Source organism: Gavia stellata, chromosome 26 (genome assembly GCF_030936135.1).
Source record: "Gavia stellata isolate bGavSte3 chromosome 26, bGavSte3.hap2, whole genome shotgun sequence".
Classification (NCBI taxonomy): Eukaryota; Metazoa; Chordata; class Aves; order Gaviiformes; family Gaviidae; genus Gavia; species Gavia stellata.
Window position 1 is genome coordinate 7,078,621 of NC_082619.1, and position 26,083 is coordinate 7,104,703.

The 26,083-nt window shown below is 43.2% G+C and overlaps 1 protein-coding gene across 2 annotated transcripts in view; it reads right to left on the reverse strand.

The window, feature by feature from the left end:
• The window catches only part of FLI1 (Fli-1 proto-oncogene, ETS transcription factor), an 88,952-nt gene that overhangs the window by 27,423 nt on the left and 35,446 nt on the right, over positions 1 to 26,083 (reverse strand). For both annotated transcript variants that reach the window (XM_059829803.1, XM_009815724.2), the window contains 2 exons: positions 11,102 to 11,313; positions 2,331 to 2,485 (listed from right to left, as the gene is read on the reverse strand). In XM_059829803.1, the coding sequence (XP_059685786.1) occupies positions 2,331 to 2,485; positions 11,102 to 11,313 (367 nt within the window). Of the gene's footprint in view, positions 1 to 2,330; positions 2,486 to 11,101; positions 11,314 to 26,083 lie in introns of those variants that run through there.

Genomic DNA, 26,083 nt, shown 5'->3' on the forward strand with positions numbered 1-26,083 from the left:
AGATAAACCTCAAACACCTCAGGTCCCGAGGCAGTTGAGAAAATGGATCAGAAACATGTAGCCATCACACAGCTGGTAGGTTGTGCTTTGGGGAGGGACAAGACATGCCTCTGCCACACATTTCATAGTGTATAAAATAATGCCTTGGCCCAGGACTGTAAACTGTGTGTGCTTGGGCTGCAGGGATCCCTTGACACAAAAGATCAGGTAGTGGCTATACCTGGTGCATTCCTGGGCACCTGAGTTCCAGAATAACAGCATGAAATGGAGAAGTAAGACCAAGGAATATTGAAATTATAACCATGGCATTTCCTCACTGAATTTCTAGTAAACCTGAGTTGCTTAAAACTGAATTCTAATCATGGAACTTACAACCCCATACCTTTGCAAGTCTGCTTTGGGAAAGAAAGCTTGATTTCCTTTACATTTTGGCAATAGCTAATTTAAATTCTGCTTTCTAAGCACTGGCAAAAGACTGCAAATTTTACAATGCAAGTATTCAAGGGAGGATTCTTTTTTTTTTTCAATTGAAAGAGTTATTTGTCTTGAGTTTTGAAAGAAACCCCAACATTTAGAGGGCATAGTGAATTTGTGGTCTCCCTTTAAACAAACACTTTTGAATTTCAGATATTCATTCAGCCTATTTGTCACTGCAAAAGACATTCAATGGTCTCTGAAAAACTGCCTTCTTGAAACATGGCTTAGAGTTCATTATTATTACTATTGCAACCCTAATGTGACATTATTCTTGCCTATCTTCACCCTAATGTGCTATAAATCTTTACTCTGGATTATATTAAAATTTCCAAATGCCTTTCTTGGATGAATTGGGCCTCATATCCTGCAGCCAGAGATCTGGGATGATGTTCATTATTGTCTTCCAAAGTCTGGTAAATCACTGCTATTTCACAAGTATATCAAGGTTTTGATTTGTGAATGCTCATGAGGGGGAAAAAAGTCCTTTTTTTCAGTTTCCTTCAAAGAGGGGATTTTAAACCTTCTCTTCCACTGAGGGCACTAAAAGTAATTTCCCCTATTTCAACAACAACGCTAAACGTTAGCCCACCCTTGGTCTTTTTAAATATGCATAAATAGCATGGTGAAGAGCACAATAAATATTCCCTCTTGAATATCTTTAATAATATAATGACTAGTTGGTATCAGCTAACACCTTTCTAGGCAATGCTGGCGCTGAAAACATATCTGATGCTGTCACCAATTAGGTTAGCCAGTCTCTCTAAGCAGATCCTAACAACAGCTTAAACGGTACTTTGAGATTTGCTGTCAATCTTTTATTGGCTTCCCTTCACTACATTCAGTTCAAGGTTTTCCTTTTCATCCTAAATGGCAAACAAATGCTTGGGAATTATCATCTGTTCGTGGTCAAGCCACAATCAGAAAACAGAGCTAAATTCCACAAGTACATTTCTTTCTGCCAACAGTTCATCTGCTTGAATCAGCTACAATCCTCAGTGAAACCCTCACAACACTGGGTGAAAAGCTGCACCCCTTGAAATCCGTGGAAGTTTTGGTACGTAAATTGTGCCGGGAGTTGGCTCATAGTATCTCCCTTGCTGGAAAGTTCCTGGGCTAGCCTGTTTATATCTATGGTGTTTATAACTTTGTAGGGAAAAGACTCCCTCTCGTTCCAGGTTTAGACTTTACCGGTTGCCTGCCACAGCAGCTCTCATCCTTGACTATCCAAATGTATCTAATGCCTCCTGCCAATTTCAGACAGCAGATGTGGATATCAAATACAAACAGAGAACTGGACAGGAATGTTTCTGTGTAACAATTTTTGGAAGGTTAATGTAGTTCCTGCAAAATATAATTTTTCTGGTTTTCTACTTCTAACAAAAAAATGAAAACAAAATAGCTCATTTTGAATCAATATGACATGAAAGTGCATCTGGATCCTGCAGAGCATCATGGGAGCTACACTTTAGGTCCACTTCATGCTTGTTCTTGCCTATGAACTGTGCTCTTTGATCACATCATGCATGTCCCAGGAAGCACTGCAGATTCTCCTCTAACACATTACAGGAGATGGATTTCGTTCAACACACCAAAACAACACTTCATTCCAGAAAAACAAAACAAAAGAAAAAAAGAAGCAGCACTAATAATCCACTTCTTATTCTCATTCAAGGGAGAACATATACTGGGACATGGGAAATTCCCACCAACCAGAAACTCTGATATCTTCCTTACTTTTTACATGGTTTGTAAGAAAAAGAATTCCTCAGAGAGTGGATAAACAAGCCTTATATGTTCAGCTGGATATTTAAGGCAGTGCAAGGAAATACGAAACAGTTTGATGGTGGTGGTACCTGCTGGGACAATGACTCTCCTCTCATTGGTGGTCATGTTGGGAGGAGGCCCGTTCTTCTCATCCATGTAGGTGCTGTAACTCATTGGGTTGGACTCTGTCCCTGCTCCGACGAGTTTGCTGCATTTGTTCACACTACAGTCTACGGGGGACTCCCTGAAATGCGAAAGGAAACAGATGACTTGTCATTATTATGCACCTTTCATCCTTGCTGTAGCTGAAGGAGGCTTGGGTCACAGAAATGGCAAGTATCCTGAAGGTGAAAAATTAAGGGGAGCTTCTGAAATGTGGGAGAGGCCACTCCTGGCCTGTCACATGAATGTCATAAGGTGATCTATGAATCACAAGTCTCATGGAGGGGGAGGGGATCTCTGATAATGAAACCAGTTGGAGGAAAAAGAGTTGGAGGTGCAAAGAAGAGTGACTTTCAGACAAAGGCAATGGTATCTGTAAGGTCATACTCAATACCTCTGAAATAATCAAAATTCATTAATCAAATAAAAAGCAAGTGCCTATCACATTGGTCTATTGGTTCCAGGTTACACCCCCCACTCCCCCTTTATCCTTTATTGCTCAGCCGCAATCCTTCAGATACAGCTTGATGCTCCTAGGAGCCCATGTTGGACTGTTTCACTCTTGCATTATGTTAAATACAACTCTGCACACCATCTTTCTGTTACAATGGAGTCTATCAAGTGACTGAAAGGCTGTACTTCTCACCTCATGACCTAAGGCTTTTCTGCAGAGCTAATCAGAAATACAGATACCCCCCCCCTTCATTTCATTAACTAAGAACACAAAATACCCATGCCAAAATGACAGGATAGTCACAGGAGAATACTACAGTATTAGCATGGTATCGAAAGAGTCTTATTTATACAGGGCTGAATGTAACTGATCTTGTCTTTTTTTAACAGTGAAACAGTCCCAGGCTTGTCTACTACTTGGATAGGAAATCTAGAAATCTTAGGTGCCTTAGGCGTGAGTCAAGAACTTCAGACCACAGAAACTGTGTGCGAAAAAGGCTCTGGCCCCAGTTTTACTTCTGAGGTGATGGAGTGATGAGGAGGGAACATTTAGCAACTCAGGTGGCACAGTGCTAAGACCTGGACTACATGCAGCCCCTTGGCAAGCAATAGACTTTCTCTGTCCTGCCCTGGGAGAATTATGAGCCTCCAAACCACAGATAGGGAGCACAGATTTTGTTTTTCTCCAGCTGCAGTAGTAACTCATGCTTTTAGCTCTAGAGGTCACTTAAAATACCAGTCCACAGCCTGCCACGTGCACACAGCACATCCCAGCTCTGAAGAATGTACCAGGGAAGGGCAGCGTTATTGCCCGCACCTTTACAAGGGTGCATTAGTGTGCAACCTCTATGCAAAGCGAGCACAGAGCCCATACCCAGTGCAGTTTAGTCCACTGCTTTAATTGCACAGCCGTCCTTCTCTGCCAGAAGCAAAGTGGCTTGGGAGGAAACCATTCGCTGAAGGGTAAGAACTATGACAGTGCACCAAATCCCACCCTCCGAGTTCAGCTGGCAAGACTTCCAAGTCTGGACACTAAACAAATTTGTTTCTTAATCTGAATGGGGGGGGAGGGAGAAATTACTGAAATTCACTTATCATGGCTGGGAGATAAATGCTCCACCGAGATATTCTAAGGCAGATGGTAATTTTTTCCTCATGTCTTACTGAGGGAATGTTGCTTGAAAATGGAAATAAGATGTATAACTTACACATGTTCGAATTTAAGGTTTTACTATTTCGCCTACTGTTTTTCCAGGCAGGGAACCAAAATCCGCCTTCAGAGAGGCAAACTGCTGAAGGTTTAATGTCCCCGTGGCAGTCAGAGGAGAGTCTGAGCAACTGCAGGGACACCAGGGTTTTCACAGGGAATGTGATCATTTCTAACATTCTGTTGAAATACTCTGTGTCAGGTGTTAAATGCTGCCTGTACTGGCAGAGAAAAAGCCCTGAAGCAGCACAAAGGATCTTATTCTTTCCCGAGGTACCGGCTGTCCTGAGAAGACTCGGTGAAACGGCGAGAGCATCCGTGCGTCAAGGTGTCAAAGTCTGTTCAGCTCAGTGCTGACTGTCCCCGGGAGGTGACTGGTCTCCTCATCTGCCCTGCCTGGAGACCAGGTGCTGGCTTTAAATGGTGTGGGCAGCCCAGCTGGTGTGGCAGACCCGAACACACACAGCCTGCCTGCCTTTGGGATGAAGTTCTCCCTCCTTCAGACACAACAGTAATTTTTTCTTTGCGTTCCCAGGTGCTAGCAGTGCTGGCACAACTACCTGCTGCCTAAGGTCCTTCTAAGGGGTTCACTCTCATCCTCCTGTAGTTAAATTTCCCTGAAAAATAACCCCCGCAGTTGAGATACGCACTATTTATGATAAAATAGTTACATATATAATACTCATACAGAACTATAGGATATATCCAGACTCTCAGAGAAGTACATCTTCTAAAAAGCTTATCTGCGTAGGAGTACACATGCTTTCTACTGGCATGAAATGACACGCATGAAATGACACACATGAAAAGACCACAGGGTCCTTGGCTGTCTCTACTCTCTCTGCTAAGTATCATGCACATTCACATGACTGATACAGCAAAGTAACAAAAAAACCACCAACACTGTAAGATATCTCCTTGGCGGTTTTGTGATGATTTTTCACTTTGCGGACTCTTGGCTTGGCAGTTAGGACCCTGCCTATCCTCTGCCTTGCTCTGTATGTCTCAGCAGCCAAAACCAGACAGCTGAGGTGTCCTTACCAACCACTGATTCACCACTGTGGGAAGAGAAGCCACTCCGTTAATCCTGCGGGACATGTTAAATGTGCTCCATGTACCTGACAGGGTTGTGTCCATGTGTCTGAGTAGATGCCTCCCTTCCCTCTGAGGAAGTTTTCAGGATGGTTGGATCCACAGCTAACTGATCTGATAGCAGAAGGACAGACATAACTAGGAATAGCATTGCCAAAACTTAACTGTGCAGGAGACTGCACTGTCCTTCCCTTAAGAAAAATACCATGAAATCTTTGATGACAGCAAGCAGGAAGATGCTTAGTTTTGTGTCCTCTATAACCCAGCATTTTCTACCAGATCCAAATGGAGCCTTTTATTGGGAAATGAGACAGACCGAATCATCTCTGCAGCTCCTGGACACCCATTACTGTACTGCCCCAGCCTAAGGTGAGGGATTTAACAGTATCCCAGCAGAAGGCAGGTGTAGCTGTGGGCAACACAAAGAAGAATTCAATGTGGGGAACAACTACAGTATCAAATGAGAATAGGGAGCTGCGAGTCATGAATAGTGTATTCATTGAATATAGCTCCTTTCTAAGTTCATGCATTACCCACAAGCAGACCAAGAATTATATAAAAATTTCCTCATTATTTGAAATGGTTTGTGTGGGGGATTTCAGATGCCAGATTAATCCTTGACTTTTCACAGCGACTTCAGACTTTAAAGTGGCTATACATGCTGGACTTGCCCAGGTTCTGGGCAGAAAACGTAGATCTACTAAGGTAAATGGATATAGGCTGCTTTCACAAGATCTCTTAAGTATATTCACTGTGGCAGTGACAGAGTCCAAGGAACATGAAGCAGTACTCATTCCCACTGTCCGTCCAAATACTCTTCGTTCCAGCAGCTCCAATAGCAGTCTCTGGGGATGCCAAGAGCTTGGTGTTTTGGGAAAGTTTATGCTAGGCTGGCCAAAATGGACAAGAAGCTAGCCTGGCATTGACTAATAAATCCTCTGTACAGCTTCAGCCTGTGTTCCAGATACCTGGAAATAAAGCAATTACTGTCCCAGGACCTCTGTCTAGGAATCACCTTTGGCTTTCATTCGAAAGAGCAAAATGAGGGATTTCAGTGATTTCTGAACCTGACTCAGCTGTGGTCAGTGGGATATTTCCTCGTTCTTTCTATCCCTTTCTTCCTGTCCTTTCATTCCTCCTCTCTTCCCATCTTTATTCCTTTTAAAATTTGCCACTTTTTGATGTAAGTCCCCATTTGGTCACCTCACCTTAATCTTTACACTTGAAATTAGATTTCTTTTTTTTTTTTTGTTCAGTGAAGGAAGTAAGAACAGACACACTGTGATTCTGCTTGTGGTTCTCTGTTACAGGCAGGGAACAGAGCTATCAGGGCAGAACCACAGCTCCTCAAAACTTGAATCTAACTGCACTTTAACCCTGCCTCTCATCCTGCCCTCAGGAATGCCTCAGGAGGAGGTTCACACAGGAGAAGACTGTAAATCTGCAGAAAGAAGGGACAGCTGTAAAAAGGATGGAAGAAGACATACAGGTTACAAAACTCAAATTGCACGAGGAAAGCACAGAGGCTCAGTAGGGTCTAAAAGAATCTTGTTTATCACATACAGGTAAAATGCAAACAGTAGGTAATTGCACAGTCTGCTGCTCTGGCTGGGGACTAGAACAACACAGTGAATCCCACTAGAGGGCTCACACGCCGCTTAAAGGAGATTTTTATTCTTATAGATATCATAGATGGTCCCTTTGTTTTGTTTTGAGAAAATTATTGTAGCATAAAAATGTTCTGAGATCCCTGAACCTTAGCATTACTTTAATATTCTGAAGCAAGAGAATGTCTCCAAAGCATTTTCAAAGCACTGACTTCATTATTTTAGCTAGACAAAATTTGTAACATCAGCTGGAATTACACAGCAAAGTTTGCCTGCATCCATGCACACAGCCAGCATGTTAGAATATTCTTTCACATTTGAAGATAGTACAAATTTTGTAATGTCTTTTAAAAATCACTCTCTGAGTTTAGCTACAAATGCAGATCTGCAGTAGCTCAGTAAATACAATCAACATTTGGAACGTCTCTTGTTCAGTTCACTCTTTGCATTTGGAATTTATGTAAAATACAAGGAAAAATATTATTAAAATGGACAGTAAATTGAGTTAAATTTTACCCAGCATGTTTCTAAATAATCTTCCTCCTGTATTCATTGGACTTTAATATGTGAAAGATTTTTGGTTTCTTAAAAATAGAAATCATTGTATTTATATCACAAAAGCATCTGAAGGTCCCAACAGAAATCCAGGCCTATTATGTTGGGAACCATACAAGTACATTGTAGGAGACAGATCTTTCCCTGAATGGGCTATAAACTAAATAAACAAAAGACACAAACCCAGCAAAGAACAAAGATTGCAAGCCACGCTTCCAATTCCCAAATGGATGCAAAGAGAGATGAACAGTATACACAACATCATGCAGTAAACCCATGGAAAAGCTGGACTTCTATTTTTTGTGTGCAACAGGTCAGTGATACAAATACAAGGCCATTTCCCTTTCCCAGTGCCTAAGGGGGTGTAAGAAGCACAAGGATTTTGATTTTTCTGTGTTGGATATTAACTGCCTTGTGTTTGGACACTAACCACTGTGAAACACAAGTGCAGCACTGCGTTTTGTTCTGAGCAAGCAGCTGTCTGTGAAAGCAAGGACAGATTTTGAAGCCATATGCTACATCCAGATCTGCTAATTCTAGAAGCTTTCACAAAATTTCTACTTCTGAATCTTGCAATAATACAGAATTCCCATCTTCTCCCCTAAAACACAGATCCCTGCCACTGCCTGAATATCCCCTATACACAGTTAGTATGCAGCTATCTGGGAAATTCTTTCCAATTTGGGAGTAAACCAGGAAAACCTGACATAGAGTAGAGAGCTGGTCAGGGTTTCTATGTTGTTTAGTACTTGGAGGGACGGCTCTGCAAAACAGGCTTGAAGAGGTTCTTCAAAGACCCCTTCTCCCACCCTGCTGAGGACTAAACCAACTCATCACACTATACCTTGTGGCAGTCAGACCTACTTCTGATTGCTAAGAAAAAGAAGAAAAGCTGGACATTGTCCCTTACCGTCACCCAGCTCCCTCCACTGTCACGTTTCCTATAGCTTTATCACTCCCTAGAGTACACAAACCATTCTCTCAACAAGCAGAAAACGCTAGCGCTTCAAGTACAGGTGAAACACAGAATAAAGGCTGCTCCCTCTAATGAGGCAGCTGGAACCCGGTAAGAGAGTGTGCTTGAAAAACAAGAGAGAGAAGGAGAGGCAGAGAGAGAGGGAGGGGGAATCGGTTTTGTTATTCAGTCCACAGTTCAAGTTCATTTGTATTGAGATTGGCGTTTGCCGCTCAGATGTGTGTGTCAGTTTTGCCAGGCAGCTGATGGGCAGAGGAACAAGCAACTGGAGTGGCCCAATGCCTAACAATGAACTGTGGTGGACATGCAGGGAAAGGGCAAATTTTTAGCCATGAATAGGAGGAGAGGATGGATAAGTCAGATGAATGTTCTTATTTCTTGGGTGGATTGGAGCTGTTGTGCTAACAAGTTGTCAAAAGGCAAGGCTGGAAGCTCTTTCAGTGCTTAGTTCTGAGATTCAAAACAGCCTTTTCTTTTTTTCGAACAAGTTGGGAAGTTGTTTCCCCTCTTTTAGAGAGACCAAGGACACTTAGTTTCTGCCTAAGAATCTCGTAGTCTTGAGCAAGCCCATAAAGAAGGATTTCCTTTTTGCCCAGAATAAACACACTTCTGGAGGGCCTTTCTCCAAGTGTATCAGAACACTTACGGTTGTCAATGAATCAGTTTGTCAAAGCAGTATTATTTCCCCTTTTTTCTGAGCAGATGAGGAAATTGTAACACAAAGATCACAAACGAAGGACAGCCCTATACATTTCATTCCCAAGTACATGCAATACACATACAATGAGAATGTTACATAGACTTTTGGACATACAAGTACATACACACATAGAATCTATGCAGAACATGTGCTTCCAGGTTCTGAAAAGCACAACTATATGCTGCCCGTGGTAGGTCAGTGGATATGACAGCACTATTTGTTCCCTTGGCCCTCCAAAATTACTACTTGTTCCCTTGGGCCTCCAAAATTTGCTAGAGTGAGACAGACAAGTAGCATAACAGGAGGAAACATTATCTGTGTGTTGGTCTGACACTATGGGCGTGAGCAACTGATGAAATGCTACAGAGGGCTTCCTCACATGATCATCGGAGCGTGTTGCCTGTGCCATATGTGAGGCTGATTCTGCCACCTCAGTTCTCAGGACTGGTTCACCTCTCCACGGGATGGAGAGGTCAGACCTGCACGGCACCATGCACAAGCCTCACTCATTCGGTCAGGATCCCACTCTGCGTTGCCCTCTTGAAGATTTTAGGGATAGCTTAAGAAGACTAGCCTTGGTAGCCAAAGGTAGTCCTTGCATCTATCAAAAAAACCCAACCTGCTGGTACTTTCAGGACCAATCCTTTTGCCTGTGTTATCCAGGGGTGGTGTTTTTCAGGAAATAACGGATTTTCCCATGTTTCAGCCTCAATTCTGAGATTGGAAACACTAGTGCAAAAATCCATGTAGTTCTTATGAAGTGCAGAACTGGTACTAAGGTTCAACCAGGGCAAGATCAAATTCAGTCTGCAAATGATCACCATCAAAGACCAACTGATGCAAAGACTTTTATCTTATAGTAAAATCAGCATCTACTGTATACTTACGAGGAAAAAAAACATGCTGCTGTTTGAAGTCTTTAACACCATCATCTCATTATAGAAGTTTGATAGTGCAAGGCTGCTTTCTGTTTCAAACTCTACACTTTGCTAGGTTCTCAGAAACCAGGAAAAAAGGTTATTACGGAAGCCGTAAACTAACCCTAAAAAGGAAACCCCCTTGATTAACTGTCCTGTATTAACATTGTACAAATGTTAGAGAAGTTTGTGACTTTGAAATTAAAATAAAATTTAAAATTAATATGAACTCTAAAACCTAATGCTAAAAAACAAAACAGTTTTTCTGTATTTTTTATATTTAAAACTGAAAAAAATTGAAATTTGTACACCTAAAGTTTTTGTCCAAGAAGGCAAAATTTTTTCTTAGGCTTTGGACTTTAAGAAATGTTTTTAAAAGAGACAATCTGAGCTGCAATAATGACATGTTTTCAAGCCTTTGAATTTCTCATTGAACAAGGAAATTATCCATCTCCCCCAGATCTAACTACAAATTATGAGGGGTGGGCCTCCTACCTCTTTGGCTAAAAGCTATTGAGGATACTTCATAACCAGTGTCCCTTTGATGGTTAACATCACTGCTCAAATCTACTTCTGAACAATCTTCTTCACCAGTGGTCGCATATAGAAGACATGGGCGTATGCCTTTTGTTTTGTTCCACCTCATAGACTGCCATAAAGGACCTCAGTCTCCTCTTTTTCCCTTCTCCATCAAATAGCTCTCCAGTTTCATAGGGTTGCTTCTGCCCTGATGGAGCACGAATCTAGTTACAGATGCAGTAAGAAGTGCCCTCCAGTGAAGCCCATACAGTCCGTTAGTGCAGCTTTCACTAGCTTCACTCTGAAGCACTGGTATAAACACCGACTATTACTGCATGACTGACTCCATCTTCAGGAGCCCCTTGAACCATGGCACATTTGTGGGATGCTGAACTAAGTGATGAAATGGGTAATTTACAACAGTGTTTGCAGCATGAACTCTGTCCTGGCAGTCTCATGTCCCAGTCTGTGCAGCGTTCATGGAGACTGCTAGAGATGCATGCTGCAGAACGGCAAAAGCAAGATCCTCAGGTCATTAAAAAATGAGTGACAAAGGAACTCCAGGGGGAGCGGGATGTGGTCCTACACAAAAAGTGGACAAGAGCACGAATGGACGATACGTGCTTTGCTTTTATTTAAGATTCAGTAGATGTGGAAAGGGTCTTTCCTTACCTTGATCCATTCATGTGGTCATATTCCCTTTTTACATTGACCCGGACGGGCTGATTAATCCACTCCTGCTGAGGAGGCAAAGGGTTGATTTTGTGCGGCTGGCCATAGTCAGGGTTCCCTGAGGCTGTCATATCTGCCTTGGGGAGGTGAGTGGCAGTGCCGTACGTGGAGTCAAAGAGGGACTGGTCGTCGCTCACCACCGACAGAGCCTCCTGAGAAGAAAAAAAACAAGTGCTCAGAGTCATGACTAAACTAGTAACTCCACTCTTATTCTCTCTTTGAGCTGGTGAGCACCTGCAAGGGCCCCACAGCTGCCCAGCACTGTCTGAAATTGCCATCTGCCAGGATTGCAGATTGAATCAGATTCTTTGGGGTCCATTAACCCGTATGCAAAACCGGTGGGTTGCTTTGCTAGCGGCTGTGTTGCTCTGGGTGGGGCAAGAGTTAAGGTTAACTTGACTTCTGCAAACAGTAAAGGTGGCTGCTGGATGCTCTATCATTCTCATTGCTTGCGGTAAGCAGCTTCGTCTGAAATTCCATAGAGTTACCTGCCCACCTGCCTGCACTTGCTGGTCCAAAAACAACCAAAGAGATATGTAGTATGTAACATTTCTGGAGTGGCATTTGAAGGTCTATACATCTTCTTTCAAAGGGGTTTGTGTGGTGTTTATATTTTGAGGTTACTAGTGAAGGAGAAGCAGTCAGTACAGGTCAGAGTTATGGGTGTTAGTGGTGGGATAAAAAATGCATTACTTTACACTTTTTGTTTATTTTGTGGGAAACGTAGGACTGGTGAGTTACCAAACTGTGCATTTCTAGAAATGCTTAAAAACAGGAAATTGTTATCCTTTTTTTTTCCTGCTGAAACTCCAAATGTTGACAAAAAGTTTTGACTATCAATTTCCTTGCGTTGATGCGCTTGGGTTTTCTAAATGAAGCATGCCAGGCTCATAAAGGCTTTGGCACAGTCCTACCTTATTCAAAGTGCATCTGACAAGGTCTGCATGTTCTTTATGGAGCTAAGTTAACCGCACATAACACAGCTGCCATTATGGCTGGCAAGCCAGAAGCTGAACGAGGAACCTCCCAAACTAAAAGCACACACTACTTTAATGTGAGTTAATGGAGCAGACCTCTGAAACAAAGGCAGCAACAAACTCACCTACTCTGTGGACCGAGCGGTCGAAAGCCTTGTAACACTGATGTGTATGCAGCAGCGGGTTATCTGTCAACACACAGACACTGTCTTTGCTTTGAAAGCTGGTGTGTTGCTAAACCCTCAGTGCTCAAAATTCACAGGATGCAGTCCAAATCATGAACTTTTAAAAATAATAAATTATTGCTCTCTCCCTGCCTCCCCCCAGTAGTCGTTTCTGAGGTTAGTTTTACAAATTCTTCCATAACCAGGGAGGGTAACAGAAATTCTGAAAACTTAGAAAAGTGCAGCTGCTGGAATCCTCTGATTACATAAGAATCTAAGTGCAAATCAGATAGTACCAGGCTCATGATATCATCACAAAAAATGTCAATAGTTAGAGCCTACATGAGAATCCCTCTCAGCTTGAAATTAACCCACTTAGAAAGAGTCAGGTCTGTGCTCTGCATTTACAAATATCAGCACTTTTCTATCTCTGATCTCGGATCACATAACAAAAACCAAAAAAGCCTGAGTAGCCCAGAATTTATGTGGGCCTGACTAAGCTTGAATTCAGAGGAACCCTCAAACATCTGCATAAGTCCTGCTGAAGTTACAGTATTTGCTGTAAAAATGTTGTGAGCAACCTCTCACACGGATTAGCAGAGATGGCTACAGCCTTTAAACAACAAAAAGGAGAGCTTTTACCCCACACTGCCTAATCGTGTCCTTTGCAAGGAGCTCAGACTGTGTTCATTCTTTCCAGCAGCTTTTTCTTGGTGGATGCACAACCTTTCAAAAATACCCCCACCCTTTTTCAGCTTTAATTAGAGTAAGCTAGGGAGTAGAAGGTGCCCCTCGGAAGAATTTTCTTGTGGTGCAATACCATATGATCACAGCCTTGTGTCAGAAACTCCTTAAAGGGACTGAGACCATCTCCAGGCTATAAACTTTGCCTGTGTAGAAAGCTACAAGAACACAAGATCTTCTGGTGACAGCTCTTAAAAGAGAGCAAGCCTTTCCATCAGAGGTACCGATATAGTGACTTGCTGCTTCTCTGATTTACTGAAGTCAGGATGTCAGGCAGGGGTTCCTAAATGACACATCTTCTGTAAGTCTCTGCTTCCTCTCAGTACAAAAAATGGGGGGTTCCCTACATTATGGCATGAGGTGGTAGGCGAACACCAAATAACTGGGGTGCTGGACTGACTTACAACTCCCTAGACCCAGTCTCGGTTTTGCATCTTACTGGTCAGAGGCAAGGAAACCATGAGTACCACTGCAAATTCATGAAATAAAATTATACAATGTTTGGGTTTGAGATTTCCAGTCTAAAAACATATACAAAGTTGGGGGGGGGTTAGGGAAACAACATCTGGGAAAATGCTTTTTCTGCCTTAAGCCATTTTTCTTCTGAATAAAGGCTTTTCTTCTGGAGAAATGGAAAAAAATTGGAAAGCAGGGATCTTTCTGTCTACCTGCCCCCCCCAAAAAAAACCCAAACAAACACACCCCAAAGAACAGCTTTGGACTAGGATCAATGATTAGGGCTGCATCCAAGTACAACTATCTTTACATACACAGGCAAGTACACACTTTTCGCTGATATAGAGAATATCTGATGGAGAAGCTGGCCTTCTCAGATAAGGATCTTCCTTGAAAGGCAAAGCGGCTGCTAGGCCCTGCCTACAGCAGCAACTGGCGTTAACGGGGATAATGATAATCTCACAGGCAGGCAGCAGTTGCACCGAGCAGCTCTGCATTTTGCTGCTCGAATGCATACAGACTGCAAACTCTACCGTCTTTAAAACTCCCTCGCACACGGGAAAAGTAATTCAAATGCGATGGCTGCCATCATGGCAGGCTCAAGCAGTAACTGAACCAGGAATCGTTTGAGCTAAAACCCTGAGTTAGTTACAGCCACAAAAGCTACAGACTCAAGGCTCTGGGGGAACTGAAGATACACAGAGCAGATCAGGCAGAGATAGCAGCTTGTAACACCTGCTTACGATCCGGGTCATGCATGCAAATAGCAAACAAGTATTGCTGATTGCATGCAAGGGAAGTTAGGTGGCATTCCGCCAACCCCTGCTGCAATCAGCTTCTCTGTGGTGTGTACATCTACAGCTTAAGAGAAAAACAAAGGGGTGGCAAGCAACAGGTAGCCTTTAGCTGGCAGGGTCAGAGTACAGGGACCACTCAGATAACGTCCTAGCAGTCAGGATTACCTGGGACTCAGTTTAACTCTCTTGGAAGAGGCCAGAGATCAGCTGGCCCTGCCAGAGTTTCAGGCTACAGACCCAGATGGGGAACGTGTACAACCTTCCTTGTACTCACTACCAGAGGCTCTGCTTGGCTAGATTCAGTTTTGAAGGACTAGTCTGTTCAGGAAGTGTTTGGCTTCAGTTCTGGCTGAGGAAGAGATCAACAGTTAAATTGAATACCAGAGGGCAAATTTCTATCCCCTGGAATTGAGAGCTACTTAGCATTCGGTGGCGGGCAACTGGGAAAACACATCGAGGCGTTAAAGGTGCTAACATAACCTAACCAGACAGGCCACAGCTCGCCAGGGTTCCCCCCATGCTGTTGCCTCCCAGGCTGTGTCCTTGAGCTGGCCAGACTGAGTCTGAGACAGGGGTCTTGTGTGTATTATTCTGGCATATATGTTACATTATATTGCCTCTGGGAATAGGCTAGCTTCAGTTTTTCCAGTTTTTAATCACATTCCTGGCATAAATGTGGCAAGTCCCGTCTACGGCAGCTTGCAGCGCAGCAATAGGCAAGTTCAACTCCCTGTGAAGCACAGCCCCAGCCTTTGCAGGGCAGCCCACCGCTGAACTGCCACAAATGAAAGACTCCCATTGCTATGACTGCTGAAACAGCTTTGCATAGAGCTGGCACACACTTCTGGATCCCTTAGACATGAATATGGGATATGACTATTATTAATAACAGTTTATAGTTGTAAATGGTCAAATTTGTAGTTTTTCTTATTTTTAGACTAACCATCTAGACCCAGGTCCCAGGTCTAAGTGCTTCAGTAAGGTGAGGTACACTTTGATTTTGTCCCTGTGTACTGCAGGAAAACCAGTCTGTTTTTCTCATCAGCCTGGGGAGGGCTGACAGTCCACCAATGCTTCAAGCAAGTTATCCAGAAATGGAGATGGCATGCAAGCTTTAGTAAAATTTTTCACTTAGTTAATGAATCGGGCACAACATTTGAGCCAATATATGAATGGCATGGGTAAAAATCAGGGGCAACTGTGCAATGCACACATAGGATGTGAAACATCATCATTTACCTCAATGTTGTTCTGTTCAAGGTCCCTGACACAGTCTTCGTTGCATTGATGACTGCACTAATAACAGAGCTAGCCCCAGGCTATCCTAATGTCCTCACTAACCTCTAGAGTTAGGGGCCTTGGACAAGGCCCCTAAAAGTTCAGGGTTCTAACCTTATCCAATGCTCACTGGCAAGGAAAGCTCGCTAGAGGTTCACAGTTCCCTGGGTTCAGCTCTGGAAGAAAGGTAATGAAAACAAGAGCTGGTGAGGTGACAGTAGTCAGTGCTTTCATCCCAGGTATAACCCAGCATCTACAATAACGGTTCTTTCCAGGTGCATGCAATGCATTCACACCAAATATTGACTTTGAGCTCTTTACATTCACTTTTCTGGCCGTAACCACATTTAAAAGGCATTGCTAAAGATCAAAGGTTCATCCTCCTCCACAAAGCCTGACTTATAAGAGAAAAAAATGCTGAGTACTTGAACCATCATGCCATGCATGGAAAGATTACTGCCACCTCTGGGAGGGTGACTTTTTTCTTTCTTTCTTTTTTTTTTTTTGCAAGAATATGTGTTTGCCACTCTTAGTCCTGCGGAAAAATCACTCCTGAAATATTTTTGTAAAGAGAATATTACCAATACAGACCTGCTGTCTGAAGAGCCCAGAAGTACAATGCAAAGCACCAAAATATGAGGTACCAGCAGCAACTAGCCTTACACATGGCTTGAGGTTAGGACAGAGCATCTATTCCTTGAATAGAAATTACTTTGGCACTGCAGTTTTACAAGTCAGCACTTCTGCTGCCAACATCTCGTACAAGCAGAAAAGAGATAACATCAAACTTACAAGAAAATGAGTCAAATATAAAATTTAAAAAGGAGCAGAATCTGTGTTGATCTTGGGGCAGCAAATTCGGATGGATTGGGCACTGAATTAGGAAGCAGGAAGGCAGAGTATTATTCTCATCCCTGCACTTGATCTTTGGCATAACGTTTAGCAATGCATTCCCCTGTCCGTGCCTTTTTGCTCCCTCCAGTCCTGTGTTGCCCTGATCTGTGCACACTGTAAGCTCTGTGGGTCACAGAGCCTCGTCCAGTGCTGTTACTGGAAAACAAAAAGGTATCTTTTGGATTAATTCAAAGCAAGGCCTGGACTGCAATCCCATACTGTAATGTACCCAGTCTTTACAGTACACCTAACCAAAACAAAAAGATAGAAAGACCTCTGCAGCTTTTTCAGCACACTTTTCTTGAGGTTTGCTCATGCTACTCCAGCTTCCTTACAGGATATTATGTGATTGGTGTAGGGACTCCACATAACTGCCCCTGCAAAATTATAATCATAGGCATTTTATTGCTAACAACCACAATCCAATCTTGTGCCCTTCACAATCAATTTAAGGCCTGCTTCTGCAGCGGAGGTTTTGCGGGCTGCAGCTAGCACCAGAGATCCATCATAACGCTGTAGTGAAAACAGCAGGCTGAGAGCCATCACTGCCTAAGCACATTGCTCTATACCTCTTCTATCTACTTGCAGCATTGCACAGTGATGGACAAACCCTTCTGTTCACAGTATTTTCCAGCTGAGCTGATGGCATTCGGGTTGTGGCAACCCAAATGCTGATAATCCGTGCCGCAAATCTGTCCCTGCCCTGAGGAAGAAGGACGGGGGGAAATGCAGTCTTGCTTTCCCTGCTGCAGCAGGACTAAGAATTAAGAAAAAGACAGCATACCTTTAAGACTGTGTCAAAGTTTCTGCAGATTTGAGGCTTTCTTTGTGTATAAAGGAGGGCTTTCAAGTAATTATTTCGATGATAACCCACAGTGCAATAATTTTGCTCTTACTCTACACTACAGACTTGCTCAAAACTACAAAGCAGATCAACTCCCCGGACAAACTGTGATGCAAGCTTTCCTCTGCACCTCAGACTGCCTTTCTTTCACTTTCCACTCAGAGTACTACATTGGAGCATAACTTGGCAGTCTTAGAATACAGCATCATTTCTTCACAATTCAAATAAATGGGAAACCACAACTTAGTAACTCATGCTAGGAGGAAACAAAGCAGGAATAAGATAGGCATATATAACAAAAACACGCTGAAATTAGCCAGCTAAAAAAATGGGGCAAAATTATTTTGCAGAATTTCTCATAAGGAAAATGTCTTCTTTTCTTTTTTTATTTTTACATTCACTATTTCCATGAAATTTCATGTCAAGTGGATAAAAGAAGGCTGCTAAAATGAATGCTTTATTGTTTTGATATCAAGATCCCAAAACCCGACTCAAAAAGGAAACAAAAATTAAATCATGCTTCTGTACTTCACTTTTCAGAAGAGCACTTGACTTCATGCACACGTTTATAGGATCTGGACCAATGACGTTTTTTCTCAGTCTGGAGTTCACATAAATGGGATTGTTTCCAACAGGCTCGATACCAAGTGGGAATAACCAGGACACAGTACTCCTCCCCAGCAAGTTGCTGCATTAGGGCTGATGATAAGGAGGCTTAGGGGCACCAGCCCCAGACACATGAGAAATCTCCGGGAGATGCCTCTGTGCGGTCTCAGCACAAGACCAGGAGAGGAAGTGAAAAAAAAAAAAAAAGAACCTGCCCAAATTACTGCTGTGGCCTCTTGACCTCTTAAAAGTAATATGGTGAAATCTGAGGGTAGAGAGACTGGGCATGTCTGATAGATGCTCACATCTCCATTGTATAAGCTCCTAAATCCTGGAGGCGTGCTGCAGCTCTTCCTTTAAAGAGAACGGCACCTGTGCTTTGGAGCATGCAACATCCCCGCCAGTCTCCAGCTGCCTTACCCGCATCCCTGGGCCTATAGATAGGGATTTCCCTAAGCACCCCTACCCATCTCGGGTGCTTCACACCCTGCTGTACTGACACATGCTGGGAGTAGCGAATGAGGTGTCTGCCCATTAGCAGATGAGGGACAAATCACAGCTTCTGCTTCTGTTCCCAGAAGGTTTGGGATAATTCCTGCCCAGTTCTGCCAACCAAGACACATGAGATGATTTAGGATGAGTACTGAAGCTTGAGGGTAAAATGTTAAGCCTGTTAAAAGTGCTGGAAGCTTTGCCATTGGCATGGCTTGAGCCAGGTTTCATTTTTTGGCAGCTAATTTAACTACAAAAGGATTCGCCTCCATTAATTAATCAGCATAACTCTGACATGGTGGGAGGACTATGTGATCTCTCAAGATTTTTTCCAAGCCATGTCACGTTTCCAGAAAATCAACAGCCTTTGCCATGTATTAACACTCTCCTCGGCCAGTTTACTGTGCTTGTATCACCACTGATCTCTGCCCACAGCTTTTCTGCTCCCAAGTTGCCCACGTTCACTAAGAATAACTTGACACTGCGCGGGTGATTGCTTTCCAGAGCTGGGCAGTCAAATCCACCTAGCCCTAGTTCACCTTCCTTTTAAATTTTTTCCTCACCCTTGTAAAATAATTGACTTGCATTGAGCAGATACATTTGTAAACAGAGACACATGGATATAACTGTGAACATACACACTTCAGTAAATATTATTGTAGCATTTTTATGGTCTTTTCTGCTGAAGACACATGGCGAGAAACTGCAAGATGGTTTCAGAGTCTGGCTTCCTGACAAACCCAAACTATCCTGAAGAATAAATGCAGTCTATTGCTACGCAGAAATTCTGTGTTGACCTCAGCCTTGCCCCAAAGCACCCACTGCCTGATTCCTCTCCTTGATGTAGTGCCAGAGGCTGCTTTTCAGTGGCAAATTTTTCATCAGGAGTTTGCAGACTGACCAAGCACATTGTTTCAGAAAACTTGAGCTCCCTTTAAACTGTGTTTGCCTATTGCAGCAGTGCCACCATTTCTCTCAAAGCAGAGCTTTTTGGTGGTATTTTTACTTATGCCAGAAACTGAGACTATATAATGATCCTGCTGTTTTTGTTTTCCACATGCAAAGAGCAATCGAGTCTTTTTAATATAAATGATTAGGAAGGAAAACAATACAATGAGAAACCCAGAAGTACTGGGGGGTTTGTAATAAGAGGGTATGCCACATCTATGTGTCTCCTCTTTAACAGGCTGCCTTGGAATAGGACATAAAGCGGAGTCTTAAAAGCATGAAGGAATAGGTGCAAACCACAAAATCTTATCTCTTCAGTTTGGGTTCCTACTGCCAAAGCACTGGAAACTGTAAAAAGAGTGTTCTCCCAGGAATTCAAGATCTGGGAGGTGGCAGTTTAGAGAGACACAAATATTTCAGGTTCCTCTGAGCTCTGACTCACCGCTACACCAATGCCCATTCATTATTTTTTATTTCACTTTGATACCATTGTCCCAGTTACATTCACAAACACCGCAATCGTATCCTGTTTTGTTCTCTGACACCATTCCCTTCACAATCGCAGGAAGCCCATCAGGAAACATTCATCGGGTGCTGTTATGTTTCCATCCGCAGAGAACAAAACATGCACTTTCAGCCCAAGATGACTTATTCCAGACTAAGGAAAAACAACAGCATGAAAGAATCAAAGCAGAGTCTCCAGGAGAGAGCGCAGTATGTGCTTCTCCCCTGAAACAGGGGTAGGAGTCCTGAGCAATGCTCAACGCCTCTTACCTAGGGAATGCTTAGCGATGGAAAGGTTCAGCCAAAAGGAAATAAAAGGCATAATCCATCACTGATGTCTACAGTGCATATTGCAAGGTCTGGACACTATATCAGAGGGGGCAAACACAAGTCCAACGCAGTCCTGCAGCTGAATCCTAAACCAGATGTGGCTTGAGATTTCAACCGTTAGGGCTCGAGTCTATTTGCATTCTGGGATTGGCCCTGGTCCCTGAGCTACGTTTAGACTAATTCTGCGTTCAGGGTTTTAGTGATCATGACATTCAGAGAATAAATTCAGTGTTTTAGCCCAGAGCTGGTTACCCAGGTTTGTTGTCAAGTGTGCATCACACAAAGTATGGAGATAAGAGGAAATGGGGGATGTGGTTCAGGATTCATAGGAACCTACTTTTTCCCCAAGAAGCATATGCATATGCTTGATAGAGCACTGTGAAACTGTTATCTGCTTCTTAACCAGAAAAAATGGCATTTACTGGGATGGACAAGTCCCAAGGTTGAGATTTTCAAAAGAGCCTGAAGTTACATAAATCGGACTCACATTTAGCAGGAGCTGGGACCCACAGTCCCTTGAATCCCTCTAAAATATTAGGTTTAAACCTCATGAGAGAGGCCAGCCAAAAGAGGAGCAGTTAGCAACAATACCCAGACCAGGTTCTCCATTTCCTTTGCCCACTGATCCTGGCTGCAAATACAGGTGCCATCACTGCCCAGCTGAGTGCTTAATAAAGCTGTGCATCGGTGCCTTCTGCAGACTACCCAGCCTCTCCTGGCTTCTTATCCAATTCCCAACTGGTCTCCTCCACTTGGCAGCGGAACTGACGGCTGCCACCCTGCTGGGATGGCATGGATCTGTGTTTTTCTTGTGCACCGAGCCCAGCCCCTGTGGCTCCAGTGACGAGATTGTTTCTGCATACGCCTATAGGAAAAGCAGAGATTTTGTGAACAAGCCTGCTCGTGGCATTCCAAGGAAAACAGCTCAGCAGGATTACACTGAGATATTTTCTTTGTCAATCTCAATCGAGATATTTGAACAGGAAAACCCAGTTTACACCACTGCAAATTCCCAGGGGCTTTTCATTTCTTTACAAAGAAACACTGATGTTTTAATTTCGGTGCAAGAGAAAGGTCCTGGAAGGATTCAGGGATAGCCGTCACTCTTACCTCTTGGACAAAAAGTTATGGGTCCAAATCCCATAGTGGCACCTGGGCTAGAACCCAAAGTTAGCATTACAATACAAAAAGGAGTTGACAAGGTGCTGTTCTTCCTAGTGATATCAAACATCACACAGAAAAGACTACCCTACCAACACTCATGTTTCAGGAAGCTGCCATAGTAAAATAGCTTCTGATGCCTAATGCTATAGCGAAGCTATTGCTGAAGACAAACATACAAATTAAATATATACATCTAACTCCCATCTACTAGAATCAGCCAGTGAATGCTGCCTCCTGGCTAACTCAACAGCAGACGATGTGAGAGTAAAAATTAAAAACAAGGCTCTTTTACAGTTGTGTTAATGTCCCCATGTCTCAGTTTCCCTATCCGTATGATGCCTGCTCCCGGAAGAGCTCAGATGTTGTAGACTGCGCTGATGTCCTTGGAAGAAGGAGGTTATAGAAGTGGCAAGTGTTATCCTAGGGCTAGATCTGCTAGACAAAAGCAAAACTTACTCTCCTCTGAGGCTGAGCAAAAACCTTACCAAAATCTCTTATCAGTACCCATTAACAGAAAGTCTGTTGGTTTTATCAGCGTGGTACTGAGAAGGGCTCTAAGCCTTGCTCAGATAAATGCAGTATCTTGCTACTGCCACCTCAAGAAGTCTGTGCCCAGGGGTAGTTTTCCACACCTCTAAGATCTAATGGCTTCTTCTTCCTGGCTCCCCTTGGCCTGGTGAAGCAGACCAGGGAGGTAGAGGCTGTGAATGAGTTCATGGCAGGGAGTTTTGAATGTTTTGCTGCAGGGAAAGCAAGGAAGATGCAGAGCACAGGCTCGCAGTGTGTTTGGGAGGGAGGGAGCTGGGAGCCAAGGCTGCCAGCAGTCAAATCCCAGCACTGAGACCAATTCAGTGCTTCGGCTTTAGGTAGGTTGCTTAGCTCTGCATCCCAGCGTTCTCCTCTGCTGGAGGTGATGCTAAAAGCATGTATACCCAAGAGGCAGTTTGGGGCTGATTCTGTCAGGTTTCTGTCATCTCTAGGACCTTTGCTCAGACCTCCACATGATCCACGCTACCTTTTAGCAAATCCCCACCTGTAGCGATTAGTGTCATGTTTTTGTTTGGTTTTGTTTTGCTTTGCTTTTTTTTTTAAATGAAAATCATTAGCTCTGGCTTGATAACTGTGAAGTACAGAGCTGTCAGGCTCCTACTTTCATAGCAATCTGTCTAATAGACAAAGCCAGTATCTCAGGGGTGCCATGCAGACAGACATGAGGTTGTTACATTAATTTTACTGCATGGGAACCAATGCAAAGCAACCAAACACCCTGCTCAAAGTAGAGTGTAGCTAAACTACAATTAAAACCTAGGCCCCCTAAAAAAGCTCGCTTTCCTATATAAAAGAGGACTGCCTTTACATGCAACACTTTGTGACATTTTCTGAGATGACTGCAGTATGTTTTCCTTTGCTGAAGAGTTTCTTACACTCACATCATACTAACATAAATAAGAAGCAGGCCTCTCGGCACATCTCCATGTTCTTAGCAGAGCTGATACGGCTGGTCTTATCTCTAACAGGGCAAGTCCCCTGAGCTGTGTTGAAAAGCCTTTTATCAGATGCAATTTAAAGAGAGTTCTTTCTGAGATGTAGTTCTGCAGCTCTGGCAGGAAAGTGGGGCTTCTGACTAAATCTCCTCTGGTTTTGTTTAGCATTGGGGTGAGGGAATAGGACAAGGTCCTATTTGTGGGGCTGGCAAGACAGGGCTGCTCCTTGCGCCTTCCCTGGAACAAGGCTCTACTCCCTCAGTCAGAGGAAAACCCTGTCAAAAATGGCTTAACGATCTTCTAATATTTCCATGCAATTAAAGGCCACATCTGTCTCACAGACCCCGTCCTCCTTTGCTAATGTACAGACATGAACTAAACAGTCTGTCTTGTCGATTCGCCGGGTAACAAAGGGGCCTATTCATAACACAGGCACTTTGGCTATTTTGTGTGTGTGAAATGAAATAGAGTTTGCATTTGGAGAATAACCTGTGTTGGACCTAGCAAGAGATTTCTGCTCTAATAAATCAATCAGCTTTACCGGCTAATAAAGTAGCCCCCCTCCTAATTCTGACTGTGCTAACCAGACAGCCACCCTACAGAGAGGTAACTACGGTTTCTGTGCAAAAGTGAGAACCTCCGCTAACTTGCTATTAAAACTCTTAGGAGGATTTAAAAAAATAGGTATCAGCTTGGCTGGAATTTTTCAAGCAGCTTAAGAGAAGGAGTTATTCCTGGCCCAAGGAATTTGGGTGTCATCTCTGTGGCCTCAGCTGTGCTAGTCAGTGGGTACACGTTTTACCACTGTCTCTAGCTGGCTCAAAGCCAGGTACGGTTCTGCTCTTGTCTATGCTCAGTTCTTTCTGAAGAAAATGAGAGCATTGCAGAAAAAAAAAAAGCCAACAACCAACTACCCTTCAAAGACCCATTTCTGATTTGTTAGTGAAATTGAGGGCTTAAAAAAAGAAAACAAATTGAGGCACATGTTGGCATAGTCCCAAACCAATACCAACATTATGTTTTGCCCTGACTAAGAGTTTCAGGCAATACCTGCATGTATATCCAGACAGGGCAGTGCAAGGAATATATTACTGCTTGTTTAGCATTTTGCTTGTAAATGCCTTGGAGGAATGGGCTGCTAGGGTTTTTTTTCTCTTTTCTGAGCCCAGCACCTTGGTACACTGGTCCATATTTGGTCATGGTCTGTATCTCTGCCGTCTTAGTGCTTTCACAATACAAACAAATACACTAATAATGTTCACACCTCAACACACCTCATTTCCTCAGCTTTCAAGTGAGCAGGAAGTGTACAGGAAGCACAGAAAAGGCGGTCCTGTGGTTTCAATACCAGAGTGGTATTTGGGAGATGTGGGCTCATTTACCATCTAGGCAGCAATATCGTTTGTTCAACTCAAGTGAAAGTTCTCTGAGGGGCAAAAGTGGGTGTCAAGGCCACAGGGTAAGAGATGGATAAACCTAGAATGTGGTGCGATACTGTTTTCATATCCTGGGAAAATTATGGAGGCTGTGAGAAATTTTCCAATCCTGATGTTGGACAGAAAGTCAAAGTGATTATCCAGAGAAGTCCACCTTAAGTTAACAGAATATTTTGTTTCAGATATACTGAATGTTTCATTGCAGTTTTAACCTTTTCAGTTTTCTCAAAATATTGCAATTGGCTTATGTTTCTAAACGAAGAGTAGTTTCAAAACAAAACCTGGAAAACTTGAGAAAGCATCAAGTAGGACTTTCAGCAAACCTTTCCAGTGAATAGGTAGGGCTTTGATAAATTTGCATCTTTCTGACGAAAAGACACTAAGTTGAAAAAGGTCAGACTGTATCTAACATGAATAGTCTAGTAGACGTCCCCGCTACAAACACAGAGTGAATACTGTTAGAGTTTTTGGAGGCAGGGCCAAATCAAGCCTTTGTAGGCTTGCTACCATGCCAGCAAAGCCAGTGCAAGTTTTGCCTTTGTCTTTGGGGTGATATATGATCGAATCTTCTATGTAGCTCTTTACATATTCGTGCACTTAAATGCGAATGCACGCATGACTCCGACTCAAACGCACTAAGTATGCACTATCTGTTCTGGCAAAATTTCAATATCTAAGCCGTTATAGCCTGTAGACTTCTAATGATATTTTTAAGACTTTATACAGGCACGTAAGAAAGTAATTAGATGCTTAGACATATTTTAAGAAAACCTATGTAGTCCTTAGCTCTGGCTGATTTTGTTTGCCTGTGCAGGTACCTCAATACTTTTAAGATTTGGCATTTCGATATCATGGTGACTAAAACTACACCAGATTTCTATGCTGGAGGGAAGTGGAGGTCTCCAAGAGACACATGTAAGGACGAAATAAAAGCTGCAGCCCCCTCTGGGATACCTGACACAGACTGGGCTGACCAGCTCTCGCAAGCCTGAGCTGCATCCTCGGGGGGTCTGATTCTCCTCCCAGTCCTCAGCACTCAGGGAGTGCAGACAGAGTGGTGATCCTCATAAGGGACAGGTTCTTACTGGTTTGGAAAGGTACCACATGAAGCATGTCTTCCTCATGTCAGGTCTAACAGTCACTTTCCTCATCAGCGTCCTCTTAAGAGCAAGATTTTTGCTGGCCAGTACTCAGTAATTCAGCAGTGCCTCTTTGTTAGCTGCCCTGTCTGTTCTTGTTAGTTTGTGATGATGATTAAGACAATTTCTCTTCAGTGGGGACAACAAAGAGATTTGAAACATCATCACTTCAGATGATGTTTATAGGATGAACAGTAAGACAGAAAATCAGCTTCTCACACACAATGTAGCTTTGAGGGGACCTGGGGTCTGTTGGGTGACTTGGTGACAAAACAACTTGCAGAGCTGCTACAAAATCGGTATACTAGTGAAAGCGACCTTTTGGGTAAAGAACTTCAAAATTAATGGATGCAAAACACTGCATGACAGGTAGGTATGAACAATCCAGAGAACACAGGAAGAAAGTTCATATTAGCATGCCGCACACTTACTCACACAGCAATTGCAGTTCTCAGAAGAAAGCTATAAAGTGGAGATGGTGGTATTACAGCAGCACTTCAAGAGATTTTGAGAGATATTAGGGCCTCTCTTGTGCCTTGGGGCTGTACACATTCAACTCTTCCCCAAAACTCACTCCTTTTCGTTGGGAATGAGAAGGTAACACAGGTGGAAAACCCAGAGGCTGGCTTGCAATATTCACTGACAGAAGACAAGGGCACCCACTA